Raw genomic sequence first — 25,531 nt, 5'->3', positions numbered from 1 at the left:
CATCACTTTGCCAACAAAGGTCCGTCTAGTCAAAGCTATGGTTTTTCCAGTAGTCATGTATGGATGTGAGAGCTGGACTATAAAGAAAGCTGAGCGCTGAAGAATTGATGCTTTTGAATTGTGGCATTGGAGAAGACTCTTGAGAGTTCCTTGGATTGCAAGGAGATCCAGCCAGTCCATCCTAAAGGAAATCAGTCCTGAATATTCATTGGAAGGACTGATGCTGAAGCTGAAACTCCGATACTTTGGCCATCTGATGCGAAGAACTGACTCACTTGAAAAGACCCTGATGCTGGGAAAGATTAAAGGTGGGAAGAGAAGGGGATGACAGAGGATGAGATGGCTGGATGGCATCACCAACTCAATGGACATGATTTTGAGCAAGGTCAGGGAGTTGGTGATGGACAGGGAAGCCTGATGTGCTGCAGTCCATGGCATCACAGAGTTGGACAGGATTGAGCAACTGAACTGAACTGGAGAAGCTGGGGGGGTGTGTGTGTGCGCGCATGCGTGTGTGTGTGTGTGCCTGCGTGCACGCTCGCTAAATTGCTTCAGATCTGTCCAACTTTGTGCAATGGAGTGTAGCCTGCCAGGCTACTCTGTCCATGGGCTTCTCCAGGCAAGGATACTGAAGTGAGTTGCCATGCCCTCTTCCGGCCTATCTTCTGGACCCAGGGATGAAACCCTGGTCTCTTATGTCTCCTGCACTGGCAGGCTGGTTCTTTATTGCTAGCGCCACCTGGGAAGCCCATGGTAGTTGCTACATTTACCAAATACAGTTTTTTTCACCCTACCATTCAGCCTTTGGGTATCCAAACAAATGGACGACAGAAACCAGGACATATAAAGGTATAAAAAGACCACAGACCACTTCCATTTTCTGAGGTTCTCAGCATATTGAAAACTGAAGATATGTTAAAAGTGAGTTACAAAACTTGTGGTGTGTTTGAAATCTTTCCATTGCACCATCTTTTTTCTCAATATTGTTGTCAGCGTGTCTCGGTGCCCTTTATGACTAATTTTACTGAAGAAAACATCACAAATTGAAAATTGAAATAAACCTGGAGTGTAGTACTGTGGAGTGTATTTGAGCTTGGGTAACAAGGTGGCCTCAGGCTGCAGGGCCTAGAGCAATGACACTGCAGGAACCGAGGCGCCTGCTTACACAGCGCAGTGCAGTCGACTTTAGGCCGGACCGAGGGAGCCGTTAGCGCTGCGCACTCGCTGCATCGGGGGCAAGGCCCTTCCCGATGGTTCACCAGAGTTCCCATCCCTTCTTGCCAGGTGACATCTGACCCCCAAAGAAGGGAACGGAATGCCAGATTCCGAGACCCGGGTCTAGGCACAGAAGGTGTGGGAACCACAGAGACAGAGAGAGATGCAACTTCTGGAAGCGCGCCCACTAAGGAACCAGCGCAACCGCGCGCGGGAACTCCTGAAGGGCTGGTCCCGCCTCAGGGCGCGCGCGCCCGGGAGTATTCTTTCCGCCCCAGCCCGCCCCCTTCCCTACCGCCCAACCAACGGCCACTTCCTGCCTCACTCCCAGCCAATCCCCACGCTCCACGAAGAATAGCCCTAGGGGGCGTATGGGAAAGTCCTCAGAGCGATGGTCGCATTGACCAACTGAATTCAGAAGCTGGCGCGGGGGGGCTGGCCTTGGCCCTAGCCGTAGCTACTCAGGAGCGAGGGGCGGGCTCAGGGCCGGGCTTCGTGCGCTGGGGCTAGCTCGCGCGGCGGCAGCGGGAGTCAAGGCCTCTTGGTTCTGCGGCACGTGACGGTCGTGCTTCTTCAGCTGCTGTGCTGCCTCAGCCGCTGTATTCTCTGCGGCGCGGGGCCAGTTGTGCGGGTGGGAGCAGGCGCGGGCGCCACCGGCCGTCCCGCCGAGGCTCGAGGTGAGACGGGAGGCCTGCTTGTGTTCGGGCCTGCGAGGACCCTTGGGGGCCTGGATACACGGCGCCGCGACCGGGGGCCCGAAGAGTCGGGCGTGGCCGGGGCCGTGGGGTCCGGCTGGGTTTCGAAAGCTCAGTCCCAGGCTGGCGCTCCGGCCGTGTGGTGTGAGGCCGGGACCTGGGCCGCTTGAGTTAGGGAGCCAGGCCCAGGCCGCGCCACCGGGGTCGGGAGGCGTGGCAGGTGCCTTAGAACCTCTTTTGACCTCTGAGAAAGCTAACTTCTCCTTCTGGCTTTGCTTCTAGGGCTTTCTTAAGCCTATTGCTGGCTAACTGTGAAGCTGGGAAGTGGCCTGGAGTAACTGGGTAAAGGTCTGGAATAGGATCGGGCCTAGTCGATGTCCCTTGTAGTGGGGAAGAGTTGATAGTGGGTCGAGAGAGAATATTTAGCATTAGAGGTTCAGTATTTGAAAATTAAAATCACAGAGTGAAGAGTGGAGTATGGAGAATGTGCTAGAACACGCAGTGGCTGGAAAACTTAAGCCCTGACATTTAATGATATCTCTTCATGGATGAGGAGTAAGTAATCTGGTTTGTAAATTCACAAAGACTGGCAGGAAAGCACCCAAAAGCTCTCTGGGCAAGTCATTTTATAGTGGAGGAAACTTGAGGCCCAGAGCTCTGAAATGATTGGCTCAAGGTCATGGGATTAATTTTATGATCAGGAGTTTTAGTTGAGGCAGTTTTGATGTAGTGGTTAAGGCTAAGGCCCTGGTTCAAGTCGTTAATCTGTCATTTGTTGCTATATGAACTTAGGCATTTTACTTCTCCTCTGTACTCCATTTTTCTCCAAATAATGAATATAAAATCTGATGGTGGTGTTGTTAGAACTAAACTGTGTATAAAAAAGGACAGGAGGCACTTTGACTACTTGATAAATGATTTAAATAAATTAAGGCCTGAATGATGTTGGTCCCCTACATCAACATCCTCCTTTTTGAGTTGGTTAAGTTCTGGGACCTGAAGTCATGTTTATGGATATAGGAGGAAGAAACTGGACTTAGTGGATTAACTGCTGGGTATGACACAAGTGAATGCTGGCTGGAGGAAGTTAAACTGAGCTGAATATTAAAAGCTTGGGAGGACAAAGGTGAGCCACAGTTAGGTTTCTTTACCTCTGAGTTAGGAAATGGAACATTTTGCTTAATTTTTGAATAAGAATTAGTGGGCGGGAGGATTTGTTTTGTTTCAGGGTTTTTTTTTTTAAAGGGAGGAACTGTATTGATCTTGAAAATCATTCTGTATGTCAGTCTTTTAACAGCCATGTTTAAGTGCCATGACTAGAATCGCTGCTGAGTTGTCCATTTTCTGTAGTAAGAGCAGAGGTAGAGAATTGTGTGGGAGTTCTCCTGTGCCCCCGCACAAGCAAACAAGGCAGGGAACTGGATTATGAGATGGCCAGAATGAACGGTGTATTGGAGTAAATGTCTCACAGCGAACGCATTTCCTAACCTGTCTGATAATGAACGTCAGCAACTCCCTACCTGACTATCTTGACTCAACAGTTTCAACTAGCACATTATCTTCCAAGGACCTTGAGGGGTAAACGTTTTGACAGAAGTTGTTCCTGCAGTTTGGCAATCATGCTCTTGCATCCTTTCAGTTAGAGTTCACTTGGCCCTGAGAGATAGCTTAAGGGGATGAAGTGACAATTGGTAAGCACAAATGCAGGCTGGAGAGACTTGAATTCCAGGCCCAGCGAGGTAACTAGCTTAATGAACAACATTAGTTTCCACATCTTAGAACAGAATGAGGAGTGCCAAGTATACCTTACCATTAGGGATCTTTTAGGAGAGACAAATAAGATGGTGAACATGAAACCACTTTGAATGGCGTAATGAACTATGCAAGTAGAAGAATTGGCAGCTCATAACAACTCCTAGGAAATAACAGTGCCTGAACATAGTTACAACCTGTACAGCTTACTGTAGAGCTTTGTCAGAAAAGTGCGGGCTGAATGCTTTGTTAACTATAACAGATGATTTTTAAATTAAGCTTAACTGTGAAAATTATTTGGAGAATTTTATTTTTTTAAGTAACTTAGAATCTTCAGCAATGTTTTGGGAATCCACATTTTAAATCGACTTAGTTTATACGAAAAAGGAAAGTGCTGTGGAAAGATACATTTTAATGTTCCTGTCAATCAAAACCAGAATTCAGAACTGAACTAGGCAGTGTACATCTATTTTTTTAGTGGATGAGCATTTACAGTAAGGACCACTTAGAATTTTATGTACTTCCCTCCCACTGTTATGTGCTTTGATGTTTTGACTAGATGTAATCAAGAGGAATGAAAAGTAGTAGTAAAATGGTTATCTGTGACTGGAATCAAATTCCTTTTAAGTGGTTCCTTTTCAATCTAAGACTTCAAGTTTCTTATCGCTGTTAAAACTCAGTGTTTTAGGACCATCAAAGCTTAAACAGTGTCGCTGGGCAACACCTAGTAATAATAGAAATCATTGATAATGTTGCACATTACTGTAAGCCAGGTACTGATATGAACACATTGCATGCATTTTGTTTATATAGCTATCCTAAGGCATACACAGTGTAAATGTATCCCAGTGTAAATGGCTCAGATGGTAAAGCATCCGCCTGCAATGCAGGAGACCCAAGTTCGATTCCTGGGTTGGGAAGATACCCTGGAGAAGGAAATGGCAAACCACTCCAGTACTCTTGCCTGGAAAATTCCGTGGACTGAGGAGCCTGGTAGGAAAAACTGAGGCCCTGAAGTTAGTAATTCACCCAATATGCCAAGTTATTAAGTAGAAGATTAGGGATTGTGACTTCTGAGTTCCTGCTCCTCGTTGTACAGGAACAAAAGTTGTGTCTGACTCTTGTGACATTGTGGACTGTAGCCTGCCAGGCTCCTCTGTCCTTGGGATTTACCAGGCAAGAATACTAGAGTGGGTTGCCATGCCCTCTTCCAGGAAATCTTCCAAATCCAGAGATCAAACCACGTCTCCTGCTTCCCCAGTGGATTCTTCACCATTGAACCACATGAGAAGCCAGTCCTGCTCATTAACTGCACTTTTAACTGTGACCTTGGACAGTTTAGCTTTAGTTTCCTCATGTGTCACATGGATGACAGAAGCTCCTGGGGATCTTATGAAGATTAAATTAGACAATCTAAAGGTGTCTAAAATCAGTGAGACATAACATTTTAAAAGGGTAGATAAATGGATAGCCTACATGAAGGAAAGACTGCCTCGTTTTTTAATTACATTCAGCCTTTGGGAAAAAAATCACTTTGTGGAATTCCCTGGTGGGCCAGTGGTTAGGACTTGGCTATTCCATTGCAGGGAGCACGAGTTCAATCCCTGGTTGGGCAACTAACATCCAGCAAGCTGTGCAGGCAAAAGGAAAAAAAAAAAAATCACTTTTTAAAAAAAAAAATAACCAATTCTGCCAGCTAGGTCACTTCTGTTCTTTTTTCTCATTTCTCATGGATTAAAGGAATTAGAGGTGACATTTCCTAACTACTTTTAAGAGATAAAATTCCAAAAAGAAAAGCTTCAGAACTGAATGATTTCACTAGTGAAGTCTACCAGATACTTAGGGAAGAATTAATACCAATCCTTCACAAACTTTTCTAAAAAATAGAAGAAAGGAAAACACTTCTAACTCATCCTTTAAGGCCAATATTACCATGATAACAAAATTAAAGACTTCACAAGAAAACCATAGAACAATATCCCTTAAGCAAATAAATGAAAAGTCCTCAAAATGCTAGTAAGTGGGATCCAGCAACATATAAAAAAGAATTATACACCACAGCCAAATGGGATTTAACCCAAAAATGTAAGGTTGGTTTACCATACAATAAAGAATGTAATATATTGCATTAACAAAGGACAAAAAACCTACATGATCATCTCAGTTTGATAAAGTGCAGCACCCTTTCATGATAGAAGCACTTAACAGACTAGGAATATAAGGGAACTTTGTTGACCCTCCTAAGAGATAAATTCCTTTTGTGGGATTTGTTGTTCCTTTCTAATTTCTCATGGATTAAAGTAATTAGAAGTGAAATTTCCTAACTACTTAAAAAAACTATTTATTTGGCTGCCCTGGGTCTTAGTTGCTTAGATCCAGTTCCCCGACCATCTGGGGCCACCTGCATTGGGAGCACAGAGTCCTAGCCATTGGACCACCAGGGAAGTCCCCCTAACTACTTTTAAGAAACAAAATCTTTAAAAGCCCAGAACCAAATGGATTCACTGGGGAATTCTACCAAATACTTAGGGAAGAATTAACACTAATCCCTCACAAACTCTTCCAAAAATAGAAGAGAGGAGAATAGTTTCCAACACATTCTATGAGGCCAGTATTACCCTGATACCAAAACTAGACAAAGACTTGACAAGAAAGCCATAGACTAATATCTTTATGAAAATAGATGCAAAATAGACTATCTTGAAAATATCATAGTTTAATTTTAAAATAATTTGAGACGCCATTTGTTTTAAAAATCTTTTTTTTTGAATGGCCCCTTTGTGAGCATAAAGATACTGCCTATGAGGTGACAAATTTAATATTTCTTTAGTGTTTGCCAGTTCCTAAAATTGCTCTAAATCAACTTTTGATTTGTTGAAATTCAATGCAGAATGTGTATGTTTCTAATAGAATATTTTGTGTTCAGTTGAAGTCTCATGTATATTTTTCAGTATGTATAGTAAAATAATAGGACTCTTTAGAATGTGTTCTGAGAACAGAGTTACCATTAACCAAAAATAAATTTGGAGGAATTCATGAAATTGGTGGCAGAGCAGAAAATAAGAAAGTCACAGATAAACAGGGATATTTCCCTGTCCAAATGCTGCAGTTGTATATACACCATTGCAAGGAAGAGTTAAAGAAAAAAATCATAGAATATAATGAGAAGAAAGCTAGTTCTTCTTGTTACATAAAATCATTCAGCTTTGTTGAAATATGTAGGAGGTGTAGGCAGTCTGGGGATTGAAGATGTGGTTGTACTAATTGTGTATCAAAAGAACAAATCATTTGTGTACTTACGAAGTACTGGACTCTGTATACTGTGTATTATCTTTTTGAATTTTCACAGCGAGCCTTTGAGCTAGTAGTACTACTAGCTACATTTATAAAATAGGGAAGAAAGACTTCTGTAAGTTGAATAAGCTGACCAAGGCTACAAAGAGGGTGAAGAAAGTCTTGAACCCGGATTTCTCTGACATGACAGTGTACACCATCACATACACTGTAGTGCCTTTTGCATAAGGCCTTAATTTTCTGAATCGTCAGTTTTAAAATAGAATGCTTCCATTTCTAGAATTCAAGGTAAATTCACTCTTAAAAGTTAAAAAGTGAACTGAAATACTAAGAGTGAATAGATTAAGGTCTCTTGAAGAATCCTTCTGACTCTGAGATTTTGAGAACTGGGCTTTTTGTTCTGTCCTTGGAAAATTGAGATGCAAGTTGGAAATCATTTATATTATTTATAAATGTATATTACAAATATGCATGTATTTTCTTGGCTTTGTGTACATTTCTTGGCTTTGTGTACATTTGTCCATGTGATCCCAGTGGTAGAGATTCTTTGCCTTGGATATAGGCTGATAATTATATTTGATTGTTAAAAGCAAAACACTTATTAACTGGAAGGAAGGGGGCAAGATGTTCAGATTTCTAATCCAACTCACACTTCTGGGTCTTTCTCTGTACTTCTGTGCTTTGAAAGACTGGGTCGATTTAAAGCTGGTTTCTATACAACTTTGATCAAGTCTTAATGAACCAACCATACTGACCCAGTAATACATTTTTTTTTTTAATTTTATTTTATTTTTAAACTTTACAATATTGTATTAGTTTTGCCAAATATCGAAATGAATCCGCCACAGGTATACATGTGTTCCCCATCCTAAACCCTCCTCCTTCCTCCCTCCCCATACCATCCCTCTGGGTTGGCCCAGTGCACTAGCCCCAAGCATCCAGTATCATGCATTGAACCTGGACTGGCAACTCGTTTCATACATGATATTATACATGTTTCAATGCCATTCTCCCAAATCTTTCCACCCTCTCCCTCTCCAACAGAGTCCATAAGACTGTTCTATACATCAGTGTCTCTTTAGCTGTCTCGTACACAGGGTTATTGTTACCATCTTTCTAAATTCCATATATATGCGTTAGTAAAAATATGGAACGCTTCACAACTTTGCATGTCATCCTTGCGCAGGGGCCATGCTAATTCTTCTCTGTATCGTTCCAATTTTAGTATATGTGCTGCCGAAGCGAGCACCAGTAATACATTTTTTAAGAGAAGCTTTCAGGTTTGAAATAATTACAGACCTACAAAAGTTGCAAAATAGTACAGAGAGATCTCTTGTACCCAATACCCAGCTTCCCCAAATAACAGTATAGGTAGATAACTATAGTAAAATATCAGAACTAGGAAAAAATTGCATTGGTACAATTTACAGACCATATTTGGATTTCTCCAGGTTTTACCTGCCCTTAGGTGTACATAGTTACGTACAATTTTATCATGACACTAGTTGATAGTTAACGTTTTTGCTTTTTGGTGTTTTTTATAGACAAAATATTCAGGCTGGAGTCTTAAGTAGAACTAACAGCTCTCTGCATCTTTTTTCCTAGTTAGATAAAAGGTTATGAGTTTATGTTATCCACCTCCAACCCCCCTGAAACTTGATTGGTAGAACTAATGATACAGAATATTCATGAACTCTGAAAACATGGGCAAATACATTTTATGTTTCCAGACTTTAAGGACACCCTTTATTGATCCTGAAGGTCGGAGTTTTTTTTTTTTTTTTTTAATATTTGATAACTAGTTGGCCCTCATGGAATTGAACACTATTAGCAAACATTCATTTCGTGTTTAATATGTGCCAGGTTTGCTGATGGGCATTAGACCCATTTTTTCCTTTAACCCTTTGTAATACAGAATTTTCACACTTCAGTCTTGTGACTGCCAGGAAACAGTCTTGAGCCCTGCCACCCAGTATTTATTGAAAGTCCGTCTGAGGCAATTCCCTGGCAGTCTCACGGCTAGGCATTTTCACTGTTGGGGCCTGGGTTTGATCCCTGATGTCTCAAGCTATGCGGCACGGCCAAAGGGGGAAAAGAAATCTAGCTGAGAAATTTTTAATGAGTATTTGAAGGAAGTGCAGTCTGTTCACTTCTCTGGAACCTAGAAATTGTAAGTTTTATTTCCAGATCAAGTTCTGAATCAACAGAAATCAGAACTTGGCCTGTATAGTCTTGGCCCTCATATTGTTGGTTTTATTGACTTCACTTTTGCTCTAGTTAAGGGATGCTGTACGATACAGCCACACAAAACTATATTTACATCTAATTTAAGGGTATTTTTAAGAAAAGTTCACTTTGGTAGACTCATAAATGTTAAAAGATTTTCTTGTTTGTGGTTTTGATTTTTAATTGCTAGTCTCCTGGAGGTCTGTAAGTGATTTGTAATTTGGCCAAGACAGGACTGTAACCTGGCGCGCTGAGAGACAGCTGGTGGCACTAAGCAGTTTAGTCATGAATTAGACATCCACCTAGCATTTGTGCCCAAGCTCAAAGGGGCACTGCGGTAGAGTTTAAGGTAATAGCCTTGTGGTGATTAAGAAAAAAAATAAAAATAAAAATGGCTCTTAGAGGAAAATCAGGAAGAAGTACTCCAAGAAAAGGATGGCTTTCAAGCAGAAAGCATGAGAGAAACTGCTATAATGGCATTCAGGAATATGAGAAATCTTGCACTGGAAGAGGTAATGTAGCTTAGTGAGCATGAACTGTGAAGAGACTTAGAAAATGTTAATGTTTCTTTACTGCTGGAAAGTGTTAACTTGGTTTACAGGCACATAATTTCTTCACTTTTATTCTTGAATATTTTAGATCTAGGAGTCATTTGCTCTGGGACTTTGGGGAAGTGGGGGAGTGGGGGAAATGTGCTGTTTATTTTTTAAAGCATTATTGCTTTGTTGTTGAGCTTCTTGTTACATATTTCCTGTTAATAATCTTAAAAATAGTGACAACAGAGAAATACGCTGTCGGCTTTGTTGTTTAGTTGCTAAGTCGTGTCCCACTCTTTTGCAACCCCATGGACTGTAACCCGCCTGGCTTCTCTGTCCATGGGATTTCCTAGTCAAGGATACTGGGAGTGGGTTGCCATTTCCTTCTCCAGGTTGGGATTTTCCCGAACCAGGGATTGAACCCACATCTTCTGCATTGCAGGCAGATTCTTTACCACTGAGCTACCTGGGAAACCCTTACACTCTCTGCTTAGGAGTTTCTAAGTGTTAAGACACATGAGTTCTATTTATTTATTTTCCCAAAGTAATTAATTAATTAGGCTGCAGTGAGTCTTTGTTGTGGCAGAGGGTGTGAAGGATCTAGGTCTCTCAACAGGGATCAAACCCGGCTCCCCTGTGTTGGAAGCATGAACTCTCATCCACTGGTCCACCAGATAAGTCCTTGAAGAGTTTTAAAGGGAGAAAAAAGCTGCTTCTTAGATGTCTTCTTGAACATTAATATAAGTGAAAAATCATTTTGTATCTAAGACAAAAGTGGTATAAAATTATCAAGTAAAGTATTGGGAGACAGGAGACTTGGCCTCTGCTCCTCATTTGCCAATAACCGTTTTTGGCAAGTCAGTCTGTTGGACCTCAGTTTCTTCTCTGAAAAGAGACTTAGACTAGACTCCAATAGTATATATTTCAGCCCTGGAATTTTTTTTTGGAGGCTGCTGCCGCTGCTGCTCAGTCGCTTCAGTCGTGTCCGACTCTTTGCGACCCCAGAGATGGCAGCCCACCAGGCTCCCCCGTCCCTGGGATTCTCCAGGCAAGAACACTGGAGTGGGTTGCCATTTCCTTCTCCAGTGCATGAAAGTGAAAAGTGAAAGTGAAGTCGCTCAGTCATATCCGACTCTTAGCGACCCCATGGGCTGCAGCCTACCAGGCTCCTCTGTCCATGGGATTTTCCAGGCAAGAGTACTGGAGTGGGGTGCCATTGGGATAGGAGACAAATATTTGATGCATAATAGTGGAACATCCTTTTTTTAAAAGATGAATTTTTTACAGAATCGTTTTTAAATCTGTAGAATCATTTCTGCCATGATTAACATTAGTATAGTACATTTATTATAAATAATGAACGGGTCATGGTAGTTACCAAAGTCCGTATTTGATTCAGATTTCCTTTGTTTTTACTTGCTGCTCTTGCTCCATGGTACCATGTTACATTTAGTCGTCGTGTCTCCTTAAACTCCTCTTGACTGTGACAGTTTTTAAGATTTTCTTTGTTTTTGATGTCCTTGAACAATTTGAGGACTACTGGTCAGGACAGCAGTCCCTCTGTTGGGATTTCCTTGATGTTTTTCTCATGATTAGAGGGAATATGGATTTTGGGGAGGAAGACCACAGAGGTTAAAGTACTGGTTTTTTTTTTTTTTTTTTTTTAATATAAATTTATTTATTTTAATTGGAGGCTAATTACAGTATTGTATTGGTTTTGCCATACATCAATATGAATCCGCCACGGGTGTACATGTGTTCCCCATCCTGAACCCCCCTCCCTCCTCCCTCCCCACACTATCCCTCTGGGTCATCCCAGTGCACCAGCCCCAGGCATCCTGTATCATGCATCGAACCTGGGCTGGCGATTCGTTTCACATATGATATACATGTTTCTCAATGCCATTCTCCCAAATCATCCCACCCTCTCCCTCTCCCACAGAGTCCAAAAGACTGTTCTATACATCTGTGTCTCTTGCTGTCTCTGATACAGGGTTATCGTTACCATCTTTCCAAATTCCATATATATGCGTTAGTATACTGTATTGGTGTTTTTCTTTCTGGCTTACTTCACTCTGTATAATAGGCTCCAATTTCATCCACCTCATTAGGTCTGATTCAAATGTATTCTTTTTAATGGCTGAGTAATACTCCATTGTGTTTATGTACCACAGCTTTCTTATCCATTCAAAAAATATGGAATGCTTCATGAATTAATTAGCGGGGCCATGCTAATCTTCTCTGTATCATTCCAATTTTAGTATATGTGCTGCCGAAGTGAGCGCTAAAGTACTGTTTTCAATGACATCACTTTTGGTCTTTACCTTGAGCACCTGGCTGAAGTAGTGTTTGCTGGGTTTCTCCACTGTAAATTCCTGCTTTTCCTGTTCCCATACAGGAGAGATAGCACTACGTGTAGCCCACTTGTAAGGGTAGGGAGTTACGTTTCTCCTCCTTGACCGTGCACTGTCTGTATCTGTTACTTGGAATATTTCTGCCTGGGAAATTTGCCTCTTATTTGTTTACTCTCATTTATTTATTCAGTAATGTAATGCGTAGATTCATGGGCATTTATTTTGTGCTTTGGAATATAATCCAATACCACTTACTTCTCGTATTTTCCAGCTTTGGCCATTGCTCTTCCTTTTGTTCCTTTGATGTAGCCCCCCATCATTGTGGGTGTTTTTGTTTTGAACACTTCGTCACTTTCTGGCAGTACAAGATGTTCCAGGCTTGTCTTATATGTCTGCTGCCCTAATCCTAGAATCAGCCAAGGAACCCTGTTTCCTTTTTATTGGAGATGATATTGGAAACCAAAATCCTTGGTACTAGGGTATTTATTGTATTGCTACTGAGGTGTAGTTTCTTGTATGCCCTCTTAACTGATAGAGCAAGAAAATATATGTGTGTATACTAAGTGGTTTATATGCACATATCTATAAATATTTCGTATGTAACCCTCTGTATATTAAGATAAACATGAGTTCATATTGTAGTCTCTTAACTCTCGCCCATTACCATGTGGATTATCTTGGCCTCTTTCCCTTGCTTGTCCGTAAAGTTCCCACCCTCAGCATTGAAAGTGGCTCCTACCATACACCATCCATTTAATTAATTGTTCAATTCTGATATATATGTATAGCAGTATCCAAATTGTTAACCTGTATACTCATGTGACGGAGAAGGCAATGGCAAGCCACTCCAGTGATCTTGCCTGGAGAATCCAAGGGACGGCAGAGCCTGGTGGGCTGCCGTCTATGGGGTCGCACAGAGTCGGACACGGCTGAAGTGACTTGGCAGCAGCAGCATACTCATGTGAATCAGCTTAACTTGAATAGTGCTTTTGTACAGTGTGGTTTTGCAGACTTCACTGATTTCCAGAGCTACTTAGGTTAACGTCTTTTCCCGCCACCTCTTTGAGTGAGGTGGTTTCATACATTTGTAATACAGTTGGGTTGTTTTGTCACATCCTGTGTGTGTCCTGGATCACTCAACCTCTTAAATGATGTTTTATAATTTCCATACATCAAGAGTCATTCTCTGTGCTGTGAAGTTTTATGGGATTTGAAAAATATGTAGTACCATGTATCCATAATTACAAGAGTATACAGAATAGTTTCTCTGCCTAAAAGAGCCCCCTGTGCTTACCTATTCAACCCGACCGCCACCTCTAAACCTCTGATTTTTCTTTTTTTTCTTTTGATATCTAGGGTTTGGCCTTTTTCAGAATGTAATCTAATTGGAATTGTATAGCATTGGCCTTTTCAGACTCAGTTAGCCTTCTCTCAGCAGTATCCACTAAAGATTCAAGTCTTTTTTTGGCTTAATAGCTTTTTTTTTTTTTTTAATTGAAGTATAGTTTATAGTTTGTTTACAGTGTTGTGATAATTTCTGCTGTACAGCAAAGTGATTCAGTTTAGGAGCTCATCTTGTAATTTCTGAACAATATTTCATCGAATGGGTGTACTACAGTTTGTTTACTCATTCCCCTACTGCAGAACGTTTTGGTTTGTTCAAGTTTTGAGTTATTATGGATAAAGCTGCTATAAACATTTGTGTGACAGGTTTTGTCCAGTCGTAAGCCTTCAGATCAGTTGGGCAAGAACTTGGGAACATGATTGACAAATCATATAGTAAGTCTATGGTTAGCTTTGTAAGAAGTTGCCAGATATGTTCCAGAGTGCCTGAAATTTTAGATTTTCACCAGCACTGAAATAAGTTCCTGTTACTTCACATCCTTGCTAGTGTTTTGGATCTTACCCATTCTAATAGGTGTATTGTAGTATCTCATTGTTTGCCGTTACCTAATGGCAGATGAAAGCGCTTTCCTGGTGGCTCAGCGGTAAAGAATCTGCTTGCAGTGCAGGAGCTACAGGAGACCTGGGTTCTATCCCTGGGTCAGGAAGATCCCCTGGAGAAGGACATGGCAACCCACTCCAGTATTCTTGCCTGGAGAATCCCATGGACAGAGGAGCCCAGTGGGCTACAGTCCATGGGGTTGCAAAGAGTCAGACACGACTGAAGTGACTTAGCAATGGCAGATGGTGTTTGATCTTTTCATATGCCATCTAAATATCTTGTTTGGTGAGTTTAGATGTTTTGCCCATTTTGTAATTGGGTGGTTTGTTTTCTTACTGGTTGAGTTTGTGTTCTTTCAACATTTTGGAAACCATTTCTTTATTAGATATTTATTTTGCAAATATTTTCTCCTAGCTTGATTTGTTTTTTAATTCTCAAGTTTCTTTCATGGAGTTAAAGTAAGTTCAACCAATTTTTTTTCTTTTGTGTATCTAGCTTTTGATGTATTGGAAACTCTTTGTCAAACCCAAGATTGCTTAAAATTTCTCCTATGTTTTCTTATAGAAATTGTAATAGTGCAACATCCTTTTTGATACAAGGAATGTGGGTAGGAGGACTGAAATGAGGGTGGGTTTTGTTTCTTGATAATATTGGATTTTCATTAATGAAGTGGAGAATTAAGATCACCTTAAAATATATTGTGTTGAATTATTTCTAAGTGTGACCAAGTCTTTAACAAAATTTGGAATGTTTGGGCTGGCTTAATAGTGGCTCTTGAAACTAGACCTGTTTACTGTAGCATTTTCTTGGAAGTATTGGCAAATTACTTTGGCAAGTATTGAAGTAGCGTATGTAAAACTAGCAGTGGCTTAGGCTTATGAACACACAGCTGTGAGAATTGATTTGTCATGGTTTGGCAGTGGTGGTTCCTCCATGGCTTTAACAACCCTCTAGATAATGTGAAAGTTAACAGATATGTGCCTGAGACTTCTCAAACCTGAAAAACCAGGTCCTGAAACTCAGGGTGTAGGGGAAATGGTGGTGGAGAGAAGCGCATTTCCTGTTGTTCCTGACTGGGATGGTAGCCTTATGCTACCGGACAACTTTTACTTTTATTCTGCCTCCCCCACACAGATGTCACCTTTCCTGGGTTCCTTGGTCCAGCAACCTGTTCCGCAGTCACACTCTTCTAAACCCTGCCTGAATCCTCCATTCCAGACCACTCCCTGTTTTGTGGGCTAATTTGATTTATAGTTTATCCCTGGGGACCCAACTACCATTTATAGCATTATTTCTGTGAGGACTTGTTAGGTTGTATACAGTTGATTTAGATAAAAGTGTTGAATCAGTCTGTTTAGTTTCAGAGAATCCAGTGTAGTTGTAAATCAAAGCAATATTGCTATGCCATTGTATATTTTGGTGGTAGAGAATAGAAGCCTTACTAGTGAAAAATTCAAATTACTGGCATTTCTTGGTATAGAAGAAGCCATAGCAGAATGTTAACATTGAGAGTTTTTCCTAACTCCTAGGAAACTCCTAAACCAGTCTTAGGAAAGATTATGAGTAACTTTTTATTTTTTTTTTAATCTTTTATTTCTTTATTTTCTGTGCTGTCTAGGAGTCCAGTGAGCTTTACTTTCTTTCATTTAGTGAAAACAGTACCCACGATTTATAAATAAAAGAAATACCACCAAATGATACATGAAAATCTAGTTCTATATAGTTACTCACTTTAAAGGATTATAGCATTTATAAGGAATTAGGCATTAAATTCAGCATTAGAATAAGTTGATTTACAAGTGACCAAAAAAATTAAGCTATTTTCTTTATTTTTATAAAATCTTTTTTATTGTAGTGAAAATACTTGTAAGATTTACCATCTTAACCATCAAGTTCAGTGGCATTGAGTATGTTCACATTGTTGTACAGCTTTCATCTCCATCCATCTCCAGAAATCTTTTGTCTTGCAGAATTAGAACTCTATACTACCTGCTACCAAATCATTTTGTGCATCCATGTGGCTCAGTTTTTATATCTTTAGATCTGTGGTTTTGTAGAGAGGATTGACTACCATCCCTGACAGTCTAATATAATATATAAGACACTTGAAGGCTTAGAAAAAAGAGATAAAAATAGTTGGTCTGTGGTTTAATATATTTTTTTCTTGAATCTTAAAACTGATTTATTATTTATTTATCTGGCTTATTGGGTCTTAGTTGCTGACAGGTGGGATCTTCATTGCATCATGCAGGATCTTTTTTTTTTTTTTAATGCAGAATCTTGTTGAGCATGGAGTCTCTAATTGTGGCCTGTGGGCTTAGTTGCTCTGTGGCATGTAGGATCTTAGTTCCCCAGCCATGGATCAAACTCAAGTCCCCTGCTTTGCACGGGGTTCCCTGGAAGTCCCTTAAAATACTAATTAAAAACCATACCTATGCTTGTTGATCTTTGGACAAAAACAGCAGCATCTAATTTAAATTGAGTCTTTAATGTGAGGCAAGTTAACTCCTCTGTTATTTCATTGTAATGTTTTAACTCATTTAAACTATTCTGTAAAAGGGGCTTTGTCTATTGTAAAGCTCTTTACAAATGCAAGAAGTTATTTTGAAATTGTATCTGAACACCCTAGGTCTGTGTAGCCAACATGATATTCTATATTGGGACAATTGTTTATGTTTGAGTTATATTTTGAATTTTTTCTTGAAATTGGATCTTTTAACTAACTGATTTTAGGAAAACCTGTTATTCTGAGTTCATTTTCTTTATCTATAAAATGAAATACAGTAAAGTTCCTTTCAGCTCTGATTTGAAAGCCTTAATTTTAAATAAAGGGGTTCAAAACTTTTGAAAGGAGGTGATACATTTAACTACTTTTTTTTTTAAATACTTAGATCATGGAAGGGAAATGGTTGCTGTGTATGTTACTGGTCCTTGGAACTGCTCTTGTTCAAGCTCATGATGGACATGACGATGATGTGATTGACATTGAGGATGACCTTGATGATGTCATTGAAGAGGTAGAAGACTCAAAATCGAAGCCAGATGCCAGCAGTCCGCCATCGCCAAAGGTTTGACGTGATCTTTGAATCTGTTCGTTTTGCCTCTTGAGATAATCAAAAGATGAAGGTACATTTTGGATCCTTACCACAGGGAAAGCAAAATTTGCTAAAATACTTATTGCTCTCTCTGTCAGCCTTTGTTATGTTGTCCCAAAGATAAATTATATGGGTTGAATTTGAGGGCCAGTTATGCAAGTTTGAAAGCAAACCAAAAGAATAGATCCTACTGAGAATATTTTAATTCTTAATTCATTTTTATATTTAACACAGGTCACCTACAAAGCTCCAGTTCCGACCGGGGAAGTGTATTTTGCTGATTCCTTTGACAGAGGAACTCTATCAGGGTAAGTGTTTCATAGGGGGAAAAAAATCTTAGAGGCAAACATCATGTAAATAAGATAGAATAGTAGATTCCTTTTTAGATAGTATTTTATATTTTTAGTCCCATTTAGGAAAAATCTTTTAGAACATGTGGTTCTTGCTTCCATTTCTTTTCCCTTCACCTTGTATTTTGTTCTTTGAGAAAAACTTTTTTTTTCTCTTGAGTCTTAAAAAGTGAAATTATTTCAAGAATTTGGTAAGTTTTGTTACAGATTTTTGATTTGAGTATATTATCACTACTTGAAAGACATATTTAATAAAAGTTGAAAATACAGTGATTAGGTGGGCTAAGAAGAGCTGAATTGTCCCTGTTTTTATTATTATTTACATTGTTTCTTTTTACAGGCCAGCTATAATTTGAATCTTAATTTGGGGGGATGTCTTAATTACAGGTGGATTTTATCCAAAGCCAAGAAAGATGACACTGATGATGAAATCGCCAAATATGATGGTGAGAGTTGCATTTGATTTAGATATAATAGCAGATTGAGATACGGTATGTTTCCATAGCATCTCAAGACTAGTTTAAAAGGAGTATGTATGTATACATTTTAAGGTTATTCCTTGGAAGTTTGCTATTTTTGTGTGTCCCATTATATTTTATAGGGTTAGACCTGTTTAATTTTAATTTTTATACTATAAAGTGGAAAGATAATTTATTACCCATGGTACTGTATTTTGGACATGGAAGGTCTTTTCTAGGCATTGGTACAATGCATGTGCTATGGGTTTTTAAAAACTATATCATAATATTTATCAGTTATGTGTGTTTTATATTAATAGGCCAGCTCTTAGAGGTAAATGGAACATGTTAAACATTTGTCCATGTGATGAATTTACACAACTCCGAGTTTTATTTATTACCATTTAAAGATCTTCAGAGGTGTAGTTAGGGAGTGAAATGGAACTTTTTTTTGTTGTCTTGCAGGAAAATGGGAGGTAGATGAAATGAAGGAATCGAAACTTCCAGGCGATAAAGGACTTGTGTTGATGTCTCGGGCCAAACACCATGCTATCTCTACTAAACTGAACAAGCCCTTCATCTTCGATACCAAGCCTCTCATTGTTCAGTGAGTAAAACACTTGCTTGATAGAAGCTTTCTGGGAAGAATGATACATGTTTAAAACTGTTACTCTATGTAAAAAATAATGAGAATAATTTCATGTTGCAATAGAAATTTTAGGATGTGTTTCAGCATCTTGTAACTTTTTTTTTCATGCCCAATGAATTATTTTGAAATAAAGCAGCCATTTTTCCTCCTAAATGAACTTCTTGATTTTGCAGAAAGTATTTATTAGGAATCGGCATTAGGTTTTTTCGGGGTTTTTTTTACTTATTTAATTTTGGAGGATTGGGTGGACATAACAATAGAAGACCACCTGACCTGCCTCTTGAGAAATCTGTATGCAGGTCAGGAAGCAACAGTTAGAACTGGACATGGAACAACAGACTGGTTCCAAATAGGAAAAGGAGTACGTCAAGGCTGTATATTGTTACCCTGCTTATTTAACTTATATGCAGAGTACATCATGAGAAACGCTGGACTGGAAGAAGCACAAGCTGGAATCAAGATTGCCGGGAGAAATATCAATAACCTCAGATATGCAGATGACACCACCCTTACGGCAGAAAGTGAAGAGGAACTAAAAAGCCTCTTGATGAAAGTGAAAGAGGAGAGTGAAAAAGTTGGCTTAAAGCTCAGCATTCGGAAAACTAAGATCATGGCATCTGGTCCCATCACTTCATGGGAAATAGATGGGGAAACAGTGTCAGACTTTATTTATTGGGGCTCCAAAATCACTGCAGATGGTGACTGCAGCCATGAAATTAAAAGACGCTTACTCCTTGGAAGGAAAGTTATGACCAACCTAGATAGCATATTCAAAAGCAGAGACATTACTTTGCCAACAAAGGTCCATCTAGTCAAGGCTATGGTTTTTCCTGTGGTCATGTATGGATGTGAGAGTTGGACTGTGAAGAAGGCTGAGTGTCGAAGAATTGATGCTTTTGAACTGTGGTGTTGGAGAAGACTCTTGAGAGTCCCTTGGACTGCAAGGAGATCCAACCAGTCCATTCTGAAGGAGATCTGCCCTGGGATTTGTTTGGAAGGAATGATGCTAAAGCTGAAACTCCAGTACTTTGGCCACCTCATGCGAAGAGTTGACTCATTGGAAAAGACCCTGATGCTGGGAGGGATTGGGGGCAGGGGGAGAAGGGGATGACAGAGGATGAGATGGCTGGATGGCATCACTGACTCGATGGACATGAGTCTGAGTAAACTCTGGGAGTTGGTGATGGACAGGGAGGCCTGGAGTGCTGCGATTCATGGGGTCGCAAAGAGTTGGACACGCCTGAGCAACTGAACTGTATAAAACGTGATCAAAATGAGGGAAAGGGGAAATAAATTAATGCCATATGGTTTCTGCTTTTTTTTTTCCCCCCTAAAATTAGGTATGAGGTTAATTTCCAAAATGGGATAGAATGTGGTGGTGCCTATGTGAAACTACTTTCCAAAACCCCAGAGCTCAATCTGGTAAGTACTTTCTGTTTATGTGGCCACCCAATTACCTTTTAAGAATTTCAGAGAAAACGAAAGAAAATTTTCTAAGACCTGTGAAAATAAAGGTCTTCTTTCCTGCTGTTGAAATATCTTGGAAGTTGAAAATATCGACTTTGACATTTCTGTGCTTTTTATTTGAAATGTAAATTTCGAAGCTGTTTCTTAGTTTCTGTCCTATGTTATTTTTAGTTTAGCAAACTTTATAAAAGAGGTATAACTCTCTAGATAAATGCATTATTTTATGTTTTTAATCACTTTCATACATTCTCAGTAAAATTCCTGGTAATTTCTGGTTATTACTTTTCACTGGTATCTGTACAAATCTCATAAATAAATAGGACACTATTTGGGATTTTGTAAGAGGATATATCATACTTTTTGAAAAGTTGCTTTTCAACACTTTGAGTTATTTAATTCATTTTTGTTTCTGAAGGATCAGTTCCACGACAAGACCCCCTATACGATTATGTTTGGTCCAGATAAATGTGGAGAGGACTATAAATTGCACTTCATTTTCCGCCACAAAAACCCCAAAACGGGTGTATATGAAGAAAAGCATGCTAAGAGGCCAGATGCAGATCTGAAGACCTATTTTACTGATAAGAAAACACATCTTTATACATTAAGTAAGAAAAACTGTTAATTTGGGGGTTTTTTGGCATTACCCATTTATCATTCTTCTAAAGTTATAAACCTGCAAATAACAATCTCTATTGACTTAATATCTTAGTGGTGAGAAGAACTTAGTTTCTCAGCACTAAAAGAAATGTTTCTTCCTTAGGTTGAATTGAGAAACAGGTTTTAAGAAAAGCTTGTATGTCCTGTAAGGAGATTCTTTGCTTGGTTTCCACTCATCTCTTGCCTTTGTTTCTTTTCTTGTTGATAGAACGTTACGTTAAGTAACAGGACATACGATAGAAATGTGTGTACAGTTTTTCTCAGTGTCTTCTAGTTGAACTTGTTTGGATGCTCCAACACCTAGACAGTTGAGAATAATCATTCAGACATTGGAGTGGGGTTTTTATATTCATAAGGCTTTTTTTGCTGCTTTGAGATCACATATAGTCATGCCTCGTTTCCTAAAGAATGCAATAACTTTTTTCCTTTATAACAAAAGTATACATATTCAGCATAGAAATTTGAAAGGAAAAAAGAAGACATTTAAAGTATCTGAAATATCAACATTGTGATATGTATTTGGCCATATGTGAATAAACATGTATATATGTGTAAACACATATAATTTTATATTAACGGAGAAGGCAATGGCACCCCACTCCAGTACTCTTGCCTGGAAAATCCCATGGACAAAAGAGCCTGGTAGGCTACAGTCCACCGGGTCGCTAAGTCAGACACGACTGAGCTACTTCACTTTCACTTTTCACTTTCATGCATTGGAGAAGGAAATGGAAACCCACTCCAGTGTTCTTGCCTGGAGAATCCCAGGGACGGGAGAGCCTGGTGGGCTGCCGTCTCTGGGGTCGCACAGAGTCGGACATGACTGAAGCGACTTAGCAGCAGCAAGTATGTTTTATTTCTTCTCTTCACAAAAGTGTGAGAATTTTCTATGAGAATGTTTCATTGATAACGTTGATCACCTTCATTATCGTTTAGGATAGCAGCATAGTACTGTGTTATCTTTCACAGTATTCTGGATGTGCTGTGATCTAGCCCCTTGCCTATTAGACATTTAGTTGTAGGATCCAGGCTTTAGCATAATTCCACTTAAGATACCTTTATAGATTTAAAGTTATATTTGCATTCTTCACTGGAGTCCAAAAGTACAACCTGAGTAGATTTGTGGTTTAACAAATAAAAGGTTTGTGTGATTGGAACTGTTGACAACATAGACAGTGGTAATACCAACTCAGAAGATGAGGAAATGGGCCTTTTCTACTGGGGACGGTTATAATAAATAAACTTATTTGCCTGTTGACCTGTGTGCACCCGTTTGTGACAAACCAGTATTGCAGTTACTTTGCATACCTTTGGTTTTTTGATGTTTTTCTGTTCATATTCCACGTTCATGGAATATTTTGTTGTTTTAAAATTTTACCTGTTGTTTAATTTCTAAAAGCCTAAAGAACTAATGTTTATGATTTACAGATAAGGAAAAGAGTACAAACTTGCCTGAGCCTCTATGACCATGTTCCGACTCTTAATACCCAAAGTCATTACTCCATGCTTCTGCCTTCTGTTAGAAATACGATCCTTTGTGGTAAAGAAAACTTGGGAATGAGTGGCTAATTAACTTTTTAAAATTGCATTTAATTTTTTTCAGTCCTGAATCCAGATAATAGTTTTGAAATATTAGTGGACCAATCTGTTGTGAACAGTGGGAATCTGTTAAATGACATGACTCCTCCTGTAAATCCTTCACGTGAAATTGAGGACCCAGAAGACCGGAAGCCTGAAGATTGGGATGAAAGACCAAAAATACCAGATCCTGATGCTGTCAAACCAGATGACTGGTGAGTCTGTTTTTGAATGCAGTAGAGCATTTCATATATTCCATGTGGCTTAAGCAATCTAATGATGGTTGAAATCTGATAATTTGTATAATCTGTGATGCAGTCTAAATGTTAGGAAAAATGCAGACTACTATAGCTGAAAACAGAAGTGACCACATGGTGATCAGCAGGGCTGCCGTGGTCATCTGGACTGCCTCACACCATTTTACAGGCTACTAGATGCTGAAACTGATGGTAGGGATTGCCTGTGGCAGCGCAGTTGGTTTGTGGCAAAACTTCACATCTTTTGGCCTGGCCTTTCCCATGCTTCTGCAATTCAATTTAAAGCTGGAGTCCTAAAATTTTAATTTGAAAAATAACCTTTCTCCTATTAAACTGTACTCAGGAGATCTCTGCTCTCTGTTGGGCACTGGAATACAAAGCCACAGGTACACAGCTGCCTGCACAGCTCTCACCGTAGTTGAGAGACAGGCAATTGAAGTTGGCACGCTTATGGTGAATGATCTAATATGTGTTTCCATGGTGACCAGAGCACCAACTATACCAAACTTCATTATTTTTAAATTGAGAATTGAAAGCGGGCAAGAGATAACTAACTGGTAAAGATGGGAAATGGCATTTCCTGGTTGAAGGAGAATATCATGTGCAAAAGTAGAGGAACAGGAGCAAGCTTAACACACATGAGGGAAATTGAGCGGTCTTTTATGTAGGATGCAAATTGAAGAGTGGTAAGAAATGAAAACAGGTGGGTTGTCCTCTTGTATATGACCCTGTTTGAACTCTTGGTATGGTGACTTGTGTTAGAAAGTGAACAAAGAGAAATGATAAAACTGATAAAATGATAAATGATAAAACTGACCTTCCATTTGTAAAACCATCCTCTTAGGTTTCATAGTGAAATTCTAGTTGATACTTAGGTGCTGCACTGGTGTAAAGGGTGAGTTTATTTGTATGTCTGGTGAACATTAGATTTGGGCTCCCCTTGTTTCAGTATTGTATTCCTTAATTAGCTATTTTGTTGTGGGGGAGGAGAAGTACATGTTCAGCTTAAAAGGTCAGTTGAATGATAGACAAGTTTTAGTCCTAACACAATTTTAAACTAGCATAGTTCTAAAACAAGCATAACCCTGACCAAGAATAGATGTCCTTGCTTACCAGCTAAAGTGGCACGCTTACAGTAACTGCATGAAGCTTTGAAATTAGGTACTTCTTGATAAACTTAGAAGGGTGACTGTTAAAGTCATAATTCACACGCTAAAATCCACCCTTTTAAAATGTACAGTTTACTGGTTTAGTATGTTCACAGTGTTCTGTGGCGATTACCACTAATTGCAAAACATTTTTATCACCCAAAAAGAAGCTCACACCCATGAAGCAGTTACTTCCTCCCTGTTTCTCTCTTCCACCAGCCCCTGGCAACCACTAATCTACTTTCTCTCTTATGGATTTGACCATTCTGGATATAGGATTAATAAGATATGTGGTCTTTGGTGTCTAGCTTCTTTGGCTTAGCATAATAATTTTAAGACTCATCCATGTGGAACCTTGAATTGATACTTTCTTTTTGTTACTGAATAATATCCCATCCTATGGGTGATACCACATTTTATTTATCCGTTCCTTGTTTAATTGACATTTAGGTTGTTTCCCTTTTTGGGCTATGGTTGTGAATAACGCTGCTATGAACATTCAGATGAATGGTTTTGGGGTGAATATACATTTTCATTTCTTTTGGGTGTATTCCTAGGAGTGGAATTGTTAGTTCACATGGTAACTATGTTTAACTTTGTGAGGGACTGCCAAACTGTTTTCCAAGGTAGCTGCACCATTTTGCTTTCTTAGAAGCAGTGTATGAGGGTTTCATTTTTTTCCATATCCTTGCCAATACTTAGTTTTATCAGTCCTTTTTCATTATGGTCATCCTACTGGTTATGAAGTGGTATCTTATTGTGGTTTTGATTTGCATTTCAAAATGATGACTAGTGATGTAGAACATATTTTCATGTGCTTTTTGGGCATTTGTATATCTGAAGAAATGTTTATTCAAATCCTCTGCTGCTGCTGCTGCTAAGTCGCTTCAGTCGTGTCCGACTCTGTGTGACCCCAGAGACAGAAGCCCACCAGGCTCCCCCATCCCTGGGATTCTCCAGGCAAGAACACTGGAGTGGGTTGCCATTTCCTTCTCCAATGCATGAAATTGAAAAGTCAAAGTGAAGTTGCTCAGTCGTGTCCGACTCTTAGCGACCCCATGGACTGCAGCCTACCAGGCTCCTCCGTCCACGGGATTTTCCAGGCAAGAGTAGTGGAGTGGGGTGCCATTGCCTTCTCCAGGTCTGCATACTAGGCCCTTGCATATGATTTTAGCTATTTCTAGGAGGAGCTATTTCACAAAGTGGGACCACACTGTAATCATTGTAGTTCTGTGGCCAGTGTTGTCATTAATTGTCTTTTTCTTTTGTGCTAAGGGATGAAGATGCCCCCGCTAAGATTCCAGATGAAGAAGCTACGAAGCCCGAAGGCTGGTTAGATGATGAGCCTGAGTATGTGCCTGACCCAGACGCAGAGAGGCCGGAGGACTGGTATGAGCACTGGTTAACTTTAACATTGCCTGCTTCTTACTGAAGGGAAAGTCAGTGCTGAATGCAGCTGGGGCTTCCCCGGGGGCTCAGACGGTAAAGCGCCTGCCTGCAGTGGGCGCTGGCTCACTTTAGCATCGCCTGCTTTTTTACTGAAGTGAGTCAGTGCTGAATGCAGCCAGGGCTTCTCTGGTGGCTCAGACAGTGAAGCGCCTGCCTGCAACGCGGGAGACCCGGGTTCAGTCCCTGGGTCAGGAAGATTTCCTCGAGAAGGAAATGGCAACCCACTCCAGTATTCAACTGCTCAAACTTAAGTGTAGAGCTCAACAAACTAAATTGATTACATTTTCATCTCTCTTTTTAATGTATCTATCACAGAAAACCCTTTGTTACTGGAAATGCAGAAACAAAATGATGCTTTGTAGTATGCCGCTGAATATTCCTGCAGGATTTTAGGGAAGCCCTG

At 39.8% G+C, this 25,531-nt stretch overlaps 1 protein-coding gene, 1 non-coding gene and 1 pseudogene across 3 annotated transcripts in view; 1 reads left to right on the top strand and 2 right to left on the bottom strand.

The window, feature by feature from the left end:
* The first annotated feature begins 1,676 nt into the window (after window positions 1-1,676).
* Window positions 1,677-25,531, top strand: part of CANX (calnexin) — a 32,277-nt gene continuing 8,422 nt past the window's right edge. Inside the window, exons 1-10 of one of the 2 annotated variants that reach the window (XM_055539178.1) lie at window positions 1,677-1,892; window positions 2,931-3,036; window positions 16,909-17,085; window positions 17,347-17,420; window positions 17,850-17,908; window positions 18,386-18,527; window positions 19,910-19,991; window positions 20,452-20,644; window positions 22,300-22,489; window positions 24,955-25,068. In XM_055539178.1, coding sequence (XP_055395153.1) covers window positions 16,912-17,085; window positions 17,347-17,420; window positions 17,850-17,908; window positions 18,386-18,527; window positions 19,910-19,991; window positions 20,452-20,644; window positions 22,300-22,489; window positions 24,955-25,068 — 1,028 coding nt within the window. In that variant the 5' untranslated portion in view covers window positions 1,677-1,892; window positions 2,931-3,036; window positions 16,909-16,911. The remainder of the gene's footprint in view (window positions 1,893-2,930; window positions 3,037-16,908; window positions 17,086-17,346; window positions 17,421-17,849; window positions 17,909-18,385; window positions 18,528-19,909; window positions 19,992-20,451; window positions 20,645-22,299; window positions 22,490-24,954; window positions 25,069-25,531) is intronic. The other variant, XM_055539174.1, reaches the window with a different exon arrangement.
* LOC129642470 (U6 spliceosomal RNA) lies at window positions 8,098-8,205 on the bottom strand. Its single transcript, XR_008709740.1, has one exon. It is a non-coding gene; the product is annotated as a U6 spliceosomal RNA (small nuclear RNA).
* On the bottom strand, window positions 11,909-12,003 carry LOC129642537 (uncharacterized; annotated as a pseudogene).

The sequence above is a fragment of the Bubalus kerabau genome, chromosome 1 (genome assembly GCF_029407905.1).
Source record: "Bubalus kerabau isolate K-KA32 ecotype Philippines breed swamp buffalo chromosome 1, PCC_UOA_SB_1v2, whole genome shotgun sequence".
Taxonomy (NCBI): domain Eukaryota; kingdom Metazoa; phylum Chordata; class Mammalia; order Artiodactyla; family Bovidae; genus Bubalus; species Bubalus kerabau.
This window is presented reverse-complemented; position numbering and strand designations above follow the sequence as displayed.